Raw genomic sequence first — 14,964 nt, forward strand, 5'->3', positions numbered from 1 at the left:
ATTCAACAAGTCCCAGTGCCAGGGGCTGCACTTTGGCCACACCAACCCCAGGCAGTGCTGCAGGCTGGGGGCAGAGTGGCTGAGAGCAGCCAGGCAGAGAGGGACCTGGGGGGAGTGGTGGAGAGCAGCTGAACAGGAGGCAGCAGTGTGCCCAGGGGGCCAAGAAGGCCAAGGGCATCCTGGCCTGCAGCAGGCAGAGTGTGGCCAGCAGGAGCAGGGAAGTCCTTGTGCCCTGTGCTCAGCACTGCTGAGGCCACCCCTGGAGTCCTGTGTCCAGCTCTGGGCTCCTCAGCTCAAGAAGGACATTGAGAGACTTGAAGGTGTCCAGAGAAGGGCAAGGAGGCTGGGGAGGGGTCTGGGGCACAGCCCTGGGAGGAGAGGCTGAGGGAGCTGGGGTTGCTTAGCCTGCAGAAGAGGAGGCTCAGGGGAGACCTTCTTGCTCTCTGCAACTGCCTGCAGGGAGGTTGGAGCCAGCTGGGGGTTGGGCTCTTCTGCCAGGCAGCCAGCAGCTGAACAAGAGGACACAGTCTGAAGCTGTGCCAGGGGAGGTTGAGGCTGGAGGGGAGGAGAAAGTTCTTCCCAGCAAGAGGAATTGGCCCTTGGGATGTGCTGCCCAGGGAGGTGGTGGAGTCCCTGTGCCTGGAGGTGTTCAGGAGGGGACTGGATGTGGCCCTTGGAGCCATGGTTGAGTTGTCAGGAGGTGTTGGGTGCTGGGTTGGACTTGATGAGCTCTGAGGACTCTTCCAACCTTATTGATTCTGTGATTCTATGCAAACCTCTCTTTTCTGGGCTGCTTTCAAGGGCAGCCAAGATCCACACCAGGGATTGTTGGATCCATGAGTGAAAAACTCTCCTTAAGTCTCCAACTCTCTAAGGCCTCAGAAAGGGAATCTCAGAATGGGCTGGAAGGGAGCCCCAAGCTCATCCAGCTCCAGCCCCCTGCCATGGGCAGGGACCCCTCCCCCCAGCACAGGCTGCTCAGGGCCTCATCCAGCCTGGCCCTGAGCACCTTCAGGCAGGGCACAGCCACAGCCTCCCTGGGCAGCCTGTGCCAGGCTCTCCCCAGCCTCACTCTCAACAATTCCTTCCTCCTCTCCACTCTCAATCTCCTCTCTCCCAGCTCAAAGCCATTGTCCCTCCTCCTGGCACTCCCAGCCCTTGTCCAGAGTCCCTCCCCAGCTCTCCTGGAGCCCTTCAGGTCCTGGCAGGCAGCTCTGAGGTCTCCCTGGAGCCTTCTCCTCTCCAGGGTGCACAGCCCCAGCTCCCCCAGCCTGTGCCACAGGGGATGCTGAACGCTCCCCATGAGAGGCTCCAGGGCTCACAGGGATGCTTTGTCCCTCCTGGTTTGCTCCTGGGGGAGCTCTGGGGTGGTGGCAGCACTCTTGGTGCTGGAGATGGGACACTCAGTGCCACTCTCAGTGCAGGGGTGACTGGCTGGAGGTTCTGCCCCCCTCCAGCTGGCAGTGCTGGGTTCCTGGTTGGATGTGGTGCTCTGAAGGGTCCCTCCCAGCCCAAATGATGCTGCTGTAGGAGGTTTGAGTCACACAAGCTCTCCCCACTTAGGAGGGCTGGAACTGGGGTGAGGGAGAGCAGGGGAACAGGATGTTCTCATCCTCCCTAGGACTCTTGATGGTTTCACTCATTGGGCTCCAGGAGGGAGAGAGGAGCTGGCCAGGATGGCAATCAAGGCTAATGAGGCATTTCCTCAGAGCTCCCCAGTGCACTGAGCAGCCTGGAAAATGAAGGATGAAGCTTTCTAGAGCAGAAACAGGGATGGAGAGAAGGTGATGAGATCATGGAATCACAGCATGGTTTGTGTGGGAAGGGACCTTAAAGTGCCAAGGGCTGGGTCCTGCCCTTGGCTCACCACAACCCCAGCAAGGCTCCAGGCTGGGCCAGAGGGGCTGCAAAGTGCCCAGCAGCAAAGGCCCTGGGGGTGCTGGGTGCCAGCAGCTGCAGAGGAGCCAGGGGGTGCCCAGCTGGGCAAGAAGGCCACCAGCAGCCTGGCCTGCAGCAGCAATGCTGTGGGCAGCAGGAGCAGGGCAGGGATTGTGCCCCTGGGCTGGGCACTGCTGAGGCCACCCCTGGACTGCTGCCTTCAGCTCTGGGCTGCTGGCTCCCAGCAGCACCTTGAGAGGCTGCAGCAGGGCCAGGGAAGGGCAAGGAAGCTGGGGAAGGGTCTGGGGAAGAGGGCTGGGGAGGAGCAGCTGAGGGAGCTGGGGGTGGTGAGGCTGGAGCAGAGGAGGCTGAGGGAGACCTCCTTGCTCTCTGCAGCTCCCTGCAAGGAGGCTGGAGCCAGGTGGGGCTTGGGCTCTGCTCCCAGGAACAAGGGACAGGACAAGAGGCAATGGCCTCAGGCTGCCCCAGGGGAGGTTCAGCTTGGCCATGGGAAGAAGCTGCTGTTGGAAGGGATCCAAAGCCCTGGCCCAGGCTCCCAGGGCAGAGGTGGAGTCCTCCTCCCTGGAGGGGCTTCAGGGAGGCAGAGCTGTGGTGCTGAGGGCCATGGCTCAGCCCCAGCCTTGGGAGGGTTAGGGAAGGGTTGGACTGGATGAGCTTTGAGGTCTCTTCCAACCAAAGAGATTCTCTGCTTCTGAGGACCTCTGGTCCCCCCCTGCCATGCCCAGGGACCCCTCCCAGTGGCTCCCCAAGGCCAGCTGAGCTTTCCCAGAGCAGCTCTGCTCCCGAGGGGAGCAGGCAGCCAGCCCTGCCCAGTGAGGTAGGTGTTAATCTGGGCACCTCCCCTGGCTCCTCAGGGCCCCTGCAGCCAAAACCAACAGCACCAAATCCCTCTGCCCCCCAGGGCCCATCTCTGCAAACAGCCAGAGCCTGGGAGCTGCTCAGGAGCTGCTCCACAGGCAGCAGTCAGGGGGGGCTGGGGCAGGCTCCGGGGGTGCCAGCAGCAGGGCTCAGGGCTGCCCCCAGCCTGCAGGACAAACACTCACAGCCTGCCTGGGCAGCCAGCTGAGGTGCTGGCACAGCCCAGCTGGGCACTGCAGCATGGCTCAGGGCTGTCCTGCCACGGCCTGGGGCACAGCCTGGGCATGGAGCAGAGGCTGGAGAGTGACAGTGAGCCACAGGTGGGGCCTGAGCTGCCTGCTTGGTGTCCTTTGGTGTGTTCAGTGAGCCCTGGGCAGGCTGAGAGCTGGGCACAGGAACCTCCTGAAGGTGCAGCAGGGCAAGGGCAGGGTCCTGGCCCTGGGCTGGAACAACCTCCTGCAGCAGCACAGGGCAGGGGGAAGCTGCTGGCAAGCAGCTGCAAGCAGAAGCAGCTGGCAGTGCTGGGGGACAAGGAGTTGGCCAGCAGCAGCAAGGTGGCCTGGGGGCCAAGAAGGCCAAGGCTGTGCTGGGGGCATGGAGAAGAGTGTGGGCAGCAGCAGGGCAAGGGAGGTTGTGCTGCCCCTCTGCCCTGCCCTGCTGAGGCCACCTCTGGAGCCCTGGGGGCAGTTGTGTGCTGCCCAGGGGCAGAGGGCCAGAGAAGTGCTGGAGAGAGGGCAGGGGAGGCTGGGAAGCTGCTGAGGGGCCTGGAGCAGCTCTGGCAGGAGCCAAGACTGAGAGCTCTGGGGCTGAGAGCCTGCAGCAGAGCAGCCCCAGAGCAATGCTCAGCAATGCTCAGCAAGAGCTGAAGGGCCCCTGGGGGGCAAGAGGCTGGGGCCAGCCTCTGCTGAGTGGTGCCCAGGGCCAGGCCAAGGGGCAGTGGGCAGAGAGTGGAGCCCAGGAGGTTGGAGGGGAAGAGGAGGAGAAAGTTGTTTGTTGGGAGGGTGCTGGAGGCCTGGAGCAGGCTGCCCAGAGAGGTTGTGGAGTGTCCTGGTGTGGAGAGCTTCCAACCCCCCCTGGGCACTGTGCCCCTGGGCAGGCTGCTGGGGGTGCCCTGCTGGAGCAGGGCTTGGGCTGGAGGAGCTTTAGAGGGGCTCCCTAGCCCCTACCCCCTGTGGGTCTGTGATCTGACCTCTGATCAGTGCCTCTCTTGCCCTGCAGGGTGGGCTGTACACAGCAGTGCCCCAGGCTGACCCCGCGGAGTGCCTCAGCTGCCGGAACTGCCACAACAACAACAACAGCAGGTGAGGAGTGGGAGCTGGGCTGGGGCTGCAGCAGCAGAGTGCCCCTGAGAACACAGAGGAGCTTGGAGACTGGCTCTGGGGGGCAATAGAAGGGGTTGCTAATCATGGTGGGGGTTGGAAGGGACCTCTGGAGATCATCCAATCCACTCTTGCTGAGCATTGCTCAGAGCCCCTCTGGGGCTGCTCTGCTGCAGGCTCTCAGCCCCAGGGCTCTCAGCCTTGGCTCCTGCCAGAGCTGCTCCAGGCCCCTCAGCAGCTTCCCAGCCTCCCCTGCCCTCTCTCCAGCACTTCTCTGGCCCTCTGCCCCTGGGCAGCACACAACTGCCCCCAGGGCTCCAGAGGTGGCCTCAGCAGGGCAGGGCAGAGGGGCAGCACAACCTCCCTTGCCCTGCTGCTGCCCACACTCTTCTCCATGCCCCCAGCACAGCCTTGGCCTTCTTGGCCCCCAGGCCACCTTGCTGCTGCTGGCCAACTCCTTGTCCCCCAGCACTGCCAGCTGCTGCTGCTTGCAGCTGCTTGCCAGCAGCTTCCCCCTGCCCTGTGCTGCTGCAGGAGGTTGTTCCTGCCCAGGGCCAGGACCCTGCCCTTGCCCTGCTGCCCCTTCAGGAGGTTCCTGTGCCCAGCTCTCAGCCTGCCCAGGTTCCTCAGAGCTCCTTTGCTCTACATCTTGCTCTGTGTAGCCAGGGCAGGTTTGGTCTTTGTAACTCCTCTTTGCTCTGCTCCAGGATCCCCAAACCATTCCCCATGGAGCCTGCCCTGTTGGATTTCACTGCCCCCCCGGGTTTTGCACCTCCTGCCCATCTCAGGAGCTCAGCAGTGCAGCAGTCACAGCTTTGCTGCCCCTCTTCTGTGCAGCCCTGGGGCTGAGGTTCCTCAGGGCCTCAGGGGCAGCCTGCCAGGCAGTGCCAGGGGGGGGTTGGGGTTTGCATCCACAGCAGGAATCTTGCATAGGATCAGGGAAAATCTCTCTCCTGCCTGGGGAAGTTCCCTGGGTGTTCCCTGGGTGTTCCCTGGGGCTCTGTCACTTCTGGAGGGCCTCAGGAAGATCCTTCCAGGCTGCCTGCAGTGGCTGCAGTTAGGACTCCCAGGGCCTGGTGAATTCAGGATGTTTTTCCACCCCCTCCTTTGAATTTGCTCTCAGAGCCTTCAGAGCTGCATCTGGAGAAGCTGAGCTGGAGTCAGGCTGTTGTTGAAGGCAGGAAACATGATCCTGGCTTGACTTTATTCAGTTCTAACTTAAAAAGAGGCTTCAGATTCTCCCTCCTCCCCCAGAGCTGTGTGGAGCAGCTCCTGGGCAGCCTCTGTGCCTCCCTGCTCGCCAGGGCAAGGCTGCAGCCTCCTCACAAGCTGGGTTTGAGGTGGGCTGTGTGGGGGCAGCCATCCAGATGTCCAAGCCTGGCCATCACTTGGGACAGGCTGTGTGTCTTGTCCCATGATCCAGAGCTTGCTTCCCACTTCCCAGCTTATTATCATCTTTAATTGCCCTTCAGACAGCAGGGGAGAGGCTTCTGCCCCTTCCCCTCCACTCTTCCTCCCAGCTGGGCCATCAGCAGGGCCTGAACTTTGGGTTTTCACATCCCTGTTCTATATTTGACTGCTGGATGGAGAAACAAATTGTCCTCAGCAGCTGCCTTAGGCCAGAGGGGAGCAGTGACCCCCCCGAGGCAGGGGAGCTGCTGCCAGACCTGGGAGAGAGGAACAGGGAGGAGCTGAGCTGAGAGCTGCCCCCGGGGCTGGGGTGGGGAGCAGCCAGGCCTGGGGGTCCTGGGGCTTAGTGCAGGAGGCAGTGGAACTGGAGGCTGTTTCCCCATCTTTGTTTCACCTTCTAGGGCTGGAGGTGATGCAGAGGGGAGCTGTGCCCTGTACCACCCTCAGTTATCAGACATGGAATGGTTTGGGTGGGAAGGGACCCCCAAAGCTCCTCCAGGGCAGCCCCCTGCAGCCCCCAGGGACATCCCCAAGCACAGCAGGCTGCTCCCAGCCCCAACCAACCTGCCCTGCCCTGCTGCCAGCCATGGGGCAGCTCCACCTCTCTGGGCAGCCTGGGCCAGGCTCTCCCCAGCCTCAGGCTCAACCATTTCTCCTTCTCTCCCCTCTCAAGCTCCCTCTTTGCCTTCCCAACCATCCCCCCTTGGCCTGGCCCAGCAGGCCCTGCTCCAGCCTCTGTGCCCAGCTTGCTTCAGGTGCTGGGAGGCCACCAGAAGGTGTCCCTGGAGCCTTCTCCTCTGCAGGCTGCCCAAGGCCAACTCTCTCAGCCTGGCTCCCAGCAGAGGGCTTCCAGCCCTGCCAGCACTGCTGTGGCCTCCTCTGGCCCTGCTGCCCCAGCTCCCTGCCTGTGCTGTGCTGAGGGCTCCAGAGCTGCCCCAGCCCTGCAGGGGGGGTGAGCAGAGCCCAGCAGAGGGGCAGAATCCCCTCCCTGCCCCTGCTGCCCACCCTGCTGGGGCTCAGCCCAGGCCAGGCTGGGGCTGGGCTGGCAGCGCTGGGTGCCGGCTCCTGGCCAGCTCTGCACCCCCAGCACCCCCAAGGCCTTCTCCTCAGCCCCAGCCTGGGCTGGCCCTGGGGCTGTCCTGAGCCAGCTGCAGGACCTTGCCCTTGCTCAGGTTCAAACCACAGGCTGCTGCTCCCCCCCAGGCCTGCAGCTGCTGCTGCCTGGGGTTGAGCTCTGCGGCGGCTGGGCCCTGAGCAGCTGCTGAAGTGTCAGCCCCTGGCAGCAGCCAGCTCAGCTCAGGTTTTATTGTCACAGCAATGAAATCCCTCAGTCCTGGGTCTAGCCCAGCCCTCTTGTGGCTGCTCTTGGAGGCTTGCCAGGGGCAGGAGCTGCTGACAGGTGGATGTGGTCCCCTGGCCACAGCCTGTGGGCCAGGGCTGGGTTAGGACTTGCAGCTCCGTCCTCCCCTGGAGCTTCTGGCACTGAAACCTTCTGGAGAGCTGCAGAGGATGTTTGTGGGTCTGTGGTGGCAGATGAGCTGAGAGCCAGGCTGCAGCCCAAGCAGTGCTGCTGCCTTGCCCAGCCCAGCTCATGCAGGTGGAGCTGTGGCCTGCTGGGGCTGGCAGTGTGGCTGGCACAGGGCTGCCTCTGCCCTGCAGGGTGCCTGCTGCCCATCCACCATGGTTACTGCAGCTCACAGAGCTGCCTTCTGCCTGCAGGCAGCCAGCCACACAGAGCTGCAAGCACCTGGGGGGCTCTCAAAGAACACCCCCAAAAACTGTGCAAAGCTGAGCTTCAGAGGGGTCCTCCCTGGAGCTGACAGCAAAGCAGCACAGGAGCAAAGCTCTGCCAGGAGGGCAAAGCTCTGCCAGGAGAGCAGCTGCATGGTGGCCCCAGGGGAACCTCAGGAGGTTCAATGAGGCCAAGGGCAAGGTCCTGGCCCTGGGTATCAACCCAGGCTGGGGTGAGGAGAGTGAGAGCAGCCCTGCAGGGAAGGCCTTGGGGGTGCTGGGGGGGAGCAGCTGGGCAGGAGCCAGCAATGGGCACTGGCAGCACAGGAGGCCAAGGGCAGCCTGGGCTGCATCCAGAGCAGCGTGGCCAGAGCTGGAGAGAGGATCCTGCCCCTCTGCTCTGCTCTGGGGAGACCTCACCTGCAGGGCTGGGGCCAGCTCTGGAGCCCTCAACACCAGAGGGACCTGGAGCTGCTGGAGAGGCTCCAGAGGAGGCCACAAAGATGATCAGAGGCTGCAGCAGCTCTGCTGTGGGCACAGGCTGAGGGAGCTGGGGCTGTGCAGCCTGCAGAGGAGAAGGCTCCAGGCAGACCTCAGAGCAACCTCCCAGTACCTGAAGGGCTACAAGGAGGCTGCAGAGGAACTTTTCCTGAGGGTGTCTGGACTCAGCCTGTGCTCACAGCAGAGCTGCTCCAGCCCCTGGAGCATCTTTGTGGCCTCCTCTGGACCCTCTCCAGCAGCTCTGAGTCCTTCTCCTGCTGGGGACAGCAGAGCTGGAGGCAGGGTTGGAGGTGAGGTCTGAGCAGAGCCCAGGGGCAGAATCTCCTCTGCTGCCCTCTGCCCACCCTGCTCTGGCTGCAGCCCAGCACACAGCTGCCTGAGGGCTGCAGGAGGCACTGCTGGCTCCTGGGGAGCTGCTCAGCACCCAGCACCCCCAAGGCTCCTTCAGGGCTGCTCTCAACCCCCTGCACCCAGCCTGGACTGTGCCTGGGGCTGGCCCCTGCCAGCTGCAGGACCTTGCCCTGTGACTTGGTGAACCTCTTGCAGCTGGCACTGGGACACTTCTGCAGCCTGTCAGGAGCCTTCTGGATGCCATCCCTGCCCCCCAGTGAGTCCAGCAGCACCCAGCCTGGTGCCACCAGCAGCCTTGCTGAGGCTGCACTCAGTGCCCAAAGATGCTGAAGAGCACTGGGCCCAGGACAGAGCCCTGAGGAGCCCCAGTGGGCACTGCCCTGCAGCTGGGCATGGAGCTGCTGGGCACAGCCCTTTGGGTGTGATTGAGCTGAAGGTTGCTGAGGCTGCTGCAGATGCCACAGGGCTCTGTGTGTGCTCAGGTCCTTGCTTTGGAGGCTGATTCCCTTGGCTGAGCAGGGCTTGAGCAGCTCCTCTGCAATTTCACAGCCTTAATTGGGCCAGGAGGAGCTGGGCCCCAGGGCTTATATTTAGCAGATGCTGAACGTTCCTCAGTGCTGATAATGCCTCCTGAAGGCCTCCTGGAAGCCTCCTGCTTGCTTTCCAAGGCTCCTCAGTTGGCTGCTGAGGTTTCAAACCTGAGCTCATTTCTTGGCAGGAAAACCTTGTTTGTGGAGCTGCCTGGGAGGAGAAATGGACTCATGAGGCAGGTTCAGCAGGTCACAGCTGATGGAGGAGTTGATGAGGAGATTGTTTGTACCCATGGCAGCATGGTGTGGGTTGGAAGGGAGCTCTGGAGCTCAGCCAGGCCAAGACCAGCTCCAGCAGGGCACCCCCAGCAGCCTGCCCAGGGGCACAGTGCCCAGGGGGGGTTGGAAGCTCTCCACACCAGGACACTCCACAACCTCTCTGGGCAGCCTGCTCCAGGCCTCCAGCACCCTCCCAACAAACAACTTTCTCCTCCTCTTCCTCTCCAACCTCCTGGGCTCCACTCTCTGCCCACTGCCCCTTGGCCTGGCCCTGGGCACCACTCAGCAGAGGCTGGCCCCAGCCTCTTGCCCCCCAGGGGCCCTTCAGCTCTTGCTGAGCATTGCTGAGCATTGCTCTGGGGCTGCTCTGCTGCAGGCTCTCAGCCCCAGGGCTCTCAGCCTTGGCTCCTGCCAGAGCTGCTCCAGGCCCCTCAGCAGCTTCCCAGCCTCCCCTGCCCTCTCTCCAGCACTTCTCTGGCCCTCTGCCCCTGGGCAGCACACAACTGCCCCCAGGGCTCCAGAGGTGGCCTCAGCAGGGCAGGGCAGAGGGGCAGCACAACCTCCCTTGCCCTGCTGCTGCCCACACTCTTCTCCATGCCCCCAGCACAGCCTTGGCCTTCTTGGCCCCCAGGCCACCTTGCTGCTGCTGGCCAACTCCTTGGCCCCCAGCACTGCCAGCTGCTGCTGCTTGCAGCTGCTTGCCAGCAGCTTCCCCCTGCCCTCATAGAATCACAGAATCAATAAGGTTGGAAGAGACCTCAGAGCTCATCAAGTCCAACCCAGCACCCAACACCTCCTGACAACTCAACCATGGCTCCAAGTGCCACATCCAAGCCCCTCTGGAACACCTCCAGGCACAGGGACTCCACCACCCCCCTGGGCAGCACATCCCAAGGGCCAATTCCTCTTGCTGGGAAGAACTTTCTCCTCACCTCCAGCCTCAACCTCCCCTGGCACAGCTTCAGACTGTGTCCTCTTGTTCTGCTGCTGGGTGCCTGGCAGAAGAGCCCAACCCCCACCTGGCTCCAACCTCCCTTCAGGCAGTTGCAGAGAGCAAGAAGGTCTCCCCTGAGCCTCCTCTTCTGCAGGCTAAGCAACCCCAGCTCCCTCAGCCTCTCCTCCCAGGGCTGTGCTCCAGACCCCTCCCCAGCCTCCTTGCCCTTCTCTGGACACCTTCAAGTCTCTCAATGTCCTTCTTGAGCTGAGCAGCCCAGAGCTGGACACAGGACTCCAGGGGTGGCCTCAGCAGTGCTGAGCACAGGGCACAAGGACTTCCCTGCTCCTGCTGGCCACACTCTGCCTGCTGCAGGCCAGGATGCCCTTGGCCTTCTTGGCCCCCTGGGCACACTGCTGCCTCCTGTTCAGCTGCTCTCCACCACTCCCCCCAGGTCCCTCTCTGCCTGGCTGCTCTCAGCCACTCTGCCCCCAGCCTGCAGCTCTGCCTGGGGTTGCTGTGGCCAAAGTGCAGCCCCTGGCACTGGGACTTGTTCAATGCCATCCTGTTGGCCTCTGCCCATCTGTGCAGCCTGGCAAGGTCCCTCTGCAGAGCTCTGCTGCCCTCTGACAGCTCAGCTCCTGCCCCCAGCTTGGTGTCCTCTGCACATTCACTGCTGCTGGACTCCATCCCCTCCTGCAGATCATCAATGAAGATATTGATCAGGCTGGGGCCCAGCACTGCTCCCTGGGGCACACCACTGGTGCCTGGCTGCCAGCTGGCTGTGGCACCATTCACCACCACTCTCTGGGCTCAGCCTCCAGCCAGTTCCTAACCCAGCTCAGAGAGCTGCTGTCCCAGCCAGGGGCTGACAGCTTGGCCAGGAGGTGGCTGTGGGGGATGGTGGCCAAGGCCTTGCTGCAGTCCAGGCAGAGTTCATCCACAGCCTGCCCCACATCCACCAGGAGTCCCCTGGGCATGGAAGGAGCTCAGGTTGGTCAGGCAGGACCTGCCCTGCCTGAATCCCTGCTGGCTGGGCCTGAGCCCTTGGCCATGCTGTGAGTGCTGTGTGACTGCACCCAGGCTGTCCTGTGCCATAACCTTGCCTGGCACTGAGGGCAGGCTGCCAGCTCTGGAATTCCCTGGCTCCTCCTTCCAGCCCTGCTTGTGGATGGGCATCACCCTGGCAGCTTCCAGTGCTCTGGGACCTCTCCAGGGAGCCAGGGCTGGTGGTGAATGCTGGAGAGCAGCTTGGCAGCTCATCTGCTCTCAGCACCCCAGGATGGATCCCATCCGGTCCCAGGGACTGGTGGGGATCCGAGCGGCTCAGGAGGTCTCTGACTGCCTCCCCCTGGATCACAGGGGAACTATCCTGCTCCCTGCCCCCATCTGCCAGCTCAGGAGGCCACTGGGCCTGCAGCCCTCCTGCCTTGCTGTTGGAAATGGAGGCAAAAAGGTATTTGGTACCTCAGCCTGTTCCTCATCTTCAGTTCCAACCTTCCCCCCCAGGTCACGAGGAGTGGAGCTTCTCCCTGCCCTCTTGTTACCATTCCTGTAGGCTGGAGGTGAGGAGGAAACTTCCCAGACAGAGAGATTGGCCCTGGGGATGTGCTGCCCAGGGAGGTGGTGGAGTCCCCATCCCTGGAGGTGTTTAGGAAGAGAGTGGATGAGGCCCTTGGAGCCATGGTTGAGTTGCTCAGATGGTGCTGGGGGAGAGGTTGGACTGGATGAGCTCTGAGGTCTTTTCCAACCTGGTCTATTCCATTCCATTCCATTCCATTCCATTCCATTCCATTCCATTCCATTCCATTCCATTCTATTGCTTTTGAGTGTCCTCCACAGCAGAGCTCAGGCCAAGTTCCAGCTGGGCTTTTGCCTCTCTCATCTTTCTCCTGCATGCTCCAACCACATCCTTAAACCTCTCTGGAGCTGCCTCCCCCTCTTCCCAGGGTGAGATTCCCTCTTTTCCCTCTCAGTCCCTTCAAGAGCTGCTTGCCCACCCAGGCCCAGAGCCTTCCCCCAGCTCTTCTCTTGGCACCTTGGCACAGCTGTGCCTTCAGGAGCTCCTCTTTGAAGCAGCTCCAACCATCCTGGAGCCCTTTGTGCTTGGGAGCTGCTTCCCAAGGGACTCTCCAGGTTAGCTGCTTCAATAAGCTGCAGTCTGCCCTCTGGAAGGCCAGGGTCAGGGTTTGGTTCTTGCTGCTCCTTGGCTCCCTGCATAGTGAGAACTCCACTGGCTCATGGTCACTGCACCCTGACAGCCTCCTGCCATCCTCTGCAGCAGCCCTGCTCTGGGAGGGCAGCAGCCAAGCAGGGCCTCAGCCCTGGCAGGCTCACAGCAGCTGTGCTGCTGTCCTGCATACAGCCTGAACCTCCTGCACTGTGCTCAGTCCCCAGCTGGTGTCTGGCAGGTTAAAGTCAGCACAAGGACAGGGGCTGGAGCTCTGCAGACAGCCTCCAGCTGCTTGAGCAATACTTCATCTACCTCTGCATCCTGGGTGGGTGGTCTGTACCAGCCTGCCCCCAGGAGGGCAGCCCTGCTGGCCTTGCCTCTGCCTTTTACCCACAGGCACTCAACCCTTTCATGCTCTACCTGCAGGTCTGTGGCACAGAGATTCCCTGCCACCCAGATCCACCCTGCCACCCAGGTCCACCCTGCCCCTCTCCTGCCTCTCCTCTCTGGCCTAAGGAGCTCACAGCCATCCAGTGCAGTGCCTCAGTCATCTGAATCCCCTGCCCTGTGCTGCTGCAGGAGGTTGTTCCTGCCCAGGGCCAGGACCCTGCCCTTGCCCTGCTGCCCCTTCAGGAGGTTGCTCTCCCCCAGCTCTCAGCCTGCCCAGGGCTCCCTGGCTGCCAGCACAGCCTGAGGGCTCTCAGCCACTGCTCCCAGCTCTGTGCCAGCAGCAACCTGCCTGAGGCTCCACTCTGAGCCTTCAGCCAGGTCAGTGAGGAAGATGCTGAACAAGACTGGACCCAGCCCTGAGCCCTGGGGCACAGCAGGAGCTGCAGGCCTCCAACCAGACCCTGCCCCAGTGCCCACAACCCTCTGAGCTGTGTCCTCTCAAGCCACCCCACTGCCCACTCACCCAGCCCACACCTCCTGAGCCTGCCTGGGAGGTTCTTGGTGCCTGTTGGGTGTCAGGAGCTCTCCATCTTGTCCTTAACCTCAGGGCTGACCTAGCAGAAGTTGTGGCACTGCCTGCTGAAGCTGTCTGACCATGGCCACAGTGCTGGAATGTGGCTGCTGCCCATCAGGAGTGGTGGGAAGCAGCAGGTCTGAGTAACCCTTTGGTCTGTGCCCCCCTGCAGGTGTTTCAGCAAAGCCAACAGCACCTTCAGCAGCACTGCCCTGCCCCTCCTGCCCATTGCAGCACCTTACCAGCAGGATGGCCTGGAGATGAAGCCTCTCAATCACCACCTCATGGTGGCCATGTGCTTGGCCTCCAGCGTCCCAGAGTGCAGCACCAGGCTGGAGGAGGACAGCAAGGAGAAGGCAGAGCAGCCCCAGGGCCAGCACCCCTGCTGCAGGGAGAGCAGGGAGCAGCACTGCAAGGAGTACACAGATGGTGAGAGGCTGCTGGGACCAGGCAGGGAGGGTGGTGACAGCACAGCAGCCTCTGCTGGCAGCCAGGGAGCCCTGGGCAGGCTGAGAGCTGGGGGAGAGCAACCTCCTGAAGGGGCAGCAGGGCAAGGGCAGGGTCCTGGCCCTGGGCAGGAACAACCTCCTGCAGCAGCACAGGGCAGGGGGAAGCTGCTGGCAAGCAGCTGCAAGCAGAAGCAGCTGGCAGTGCTGGGGGCCAAGGAGTTGGCCAGCAGCAGCAAGGTGGCCTGGGGGCCAAGAAGGCCAAGGCTGTGCTGGGGGCATGGAGAAGAGTGTGGGCAGCAGCAGGGCAAGGGAGGTTGTGCTGCCCCTCTGCCCTGCCCTGCTGAGGCCACCTCTGGAGCCCTGGGGGCAGTTGTGTGCTGCCCAGGGGCAGAGGGCCAGAGAAGTGCTGGAGAGAGGGCAGGGGAGGCTGGGAAGCTGCTGAGGGGCCTGGAGCAGCTCTGGCAGGAGCCAAGGCTGAGAGCCCTGGGGCTGAGAGCCTGCAGAAGAGCAGAGAGCACTGTGCCCCTGGGGGGCAAGCTGCTGGGGGAGCCCTGCTGGAGCAGGCCTGGGCTGGGGGAGCTCTGGGGGTCCCTTCCCACCCCCTCCATGCTGTGGTTCTCTGATGTTCTACTTACACAACCTTCCCCCCCACCCACTCTCCACCTTTCTTTTCCTCTCCAGGTGACCCCTGCCTGCACTCAGAGACCTCCAACCACGTTCTGAGCTGGAGCCCTCTGCTTCTGCAGCCTGTCCCCAAGGACTGTAGGGAACAGCCAGGCTGGAGCTCACCTGGAGTCCCCTGCACAGGCTCGGAGGACCTTCGGCAGCTGCAAACCTGAGGGAGGGTCCCCAGGGTCCCCCAGAGAGCCCCAGGGACTGCAGGGCTGCTGCCATGGAGTGATGGAGGGATGTGAAGTACCAGAGAGAGTCACTATTTATTTTTGTGTAGTAGTGCAGGTGATTGTGCCTCGTGTCAATGGTTGCCTTTTGATATGACTCATGCCTCAAGCTCCTTCCTTCCTTGCCTGGGCCCTGTCCCCTCCCCTGCAGAGTGCCCCTGGCCTGCTGGGCTCCCAGAGAGCCAACAGAAGTCTCAGCAGGTAAAGAAGAGGAGGGGGAAGCCCCAGCCTGGTGGCCACCAGCACCAGAGCTGCTTCTCAGGAGCCTGCTTGAGGGGAAGCTTGAAGGTGTCCAGAGAAGGGCAAGGAGGTTGGGGAGGGGTCTGGGGCACAGCCCTGGGAGGAGAGGCTGAGGGAGCTGGGGTTGCTTAGCCTGCAGAAGAGGAGGCTCAGGGGAGACCTTCTTGCTCTCTGCAACTGCCTGCAGGGAGGTTGGAGCCAGCTGGGGGTTGGGCTCTTCTGCCAGGCACCCAGCAGCAGAACAAGAGGACACAGTCTGAAGCTGTGCCAGGGGAGGTTCAGGCTGGAGGTGAGGAGAAAGTTCTTCCCAGAGAGAGTTGTTAGCCATTGGGATGTGCTGCCCAGGGAGGTGGTGGAGTCCCTGTGCCTGGAGGTGTTCCAGAGGGGATTGGATGTGGCCCTTGGTGCCATGGTTTGGTCATGAGCT

General features: G+C 62.5%; 1 protein-coding gene across 1 annotated transcript in view; it reads left to right on the top strand.

Annotated features, from left to right (window-relative positions):
- CDON (cell adhesion associated, oncogene regulated) overlaps positions 1–14,237 on the top strand; it is a 91,271-nt gene extending 77,034 nt beyond the window's left edge. The window contains exons 18-20 of the mRNA XM_054176015.1: positions 3,976–4,058; positions 13,122–13,378; positions 14,080–14,237. Coding sequence (XP_054031990.1) covers positions 3,976–4,058; positions 13,122–13,378; positions 14,080–14,237 — 498 coding nt within the window. The remainder of the gene's footprint in view (positions 1–3,975; positions 4,059–13,121; positions 13,379–14,079) is intronic.
- Positions 14,238–14,964: the final 727 nt, after the last annotated feature.

Source organism: Dryobates pubescens, chromosome 34 (genome assembly GCF_014839835.1).
Source record: "Dryobates pubescens isolate bDryPub1 chromosome 34, bDryPub1.pri, whole genome shotgun sequence".
In the NCBI taxonomy this organism is placed as follows: domain Eukaryota; kingdom Metazoa; phylum Chordata; class Aves; order Piciformes; family Picidae; genus Dryobates; species Dryobates pubescens.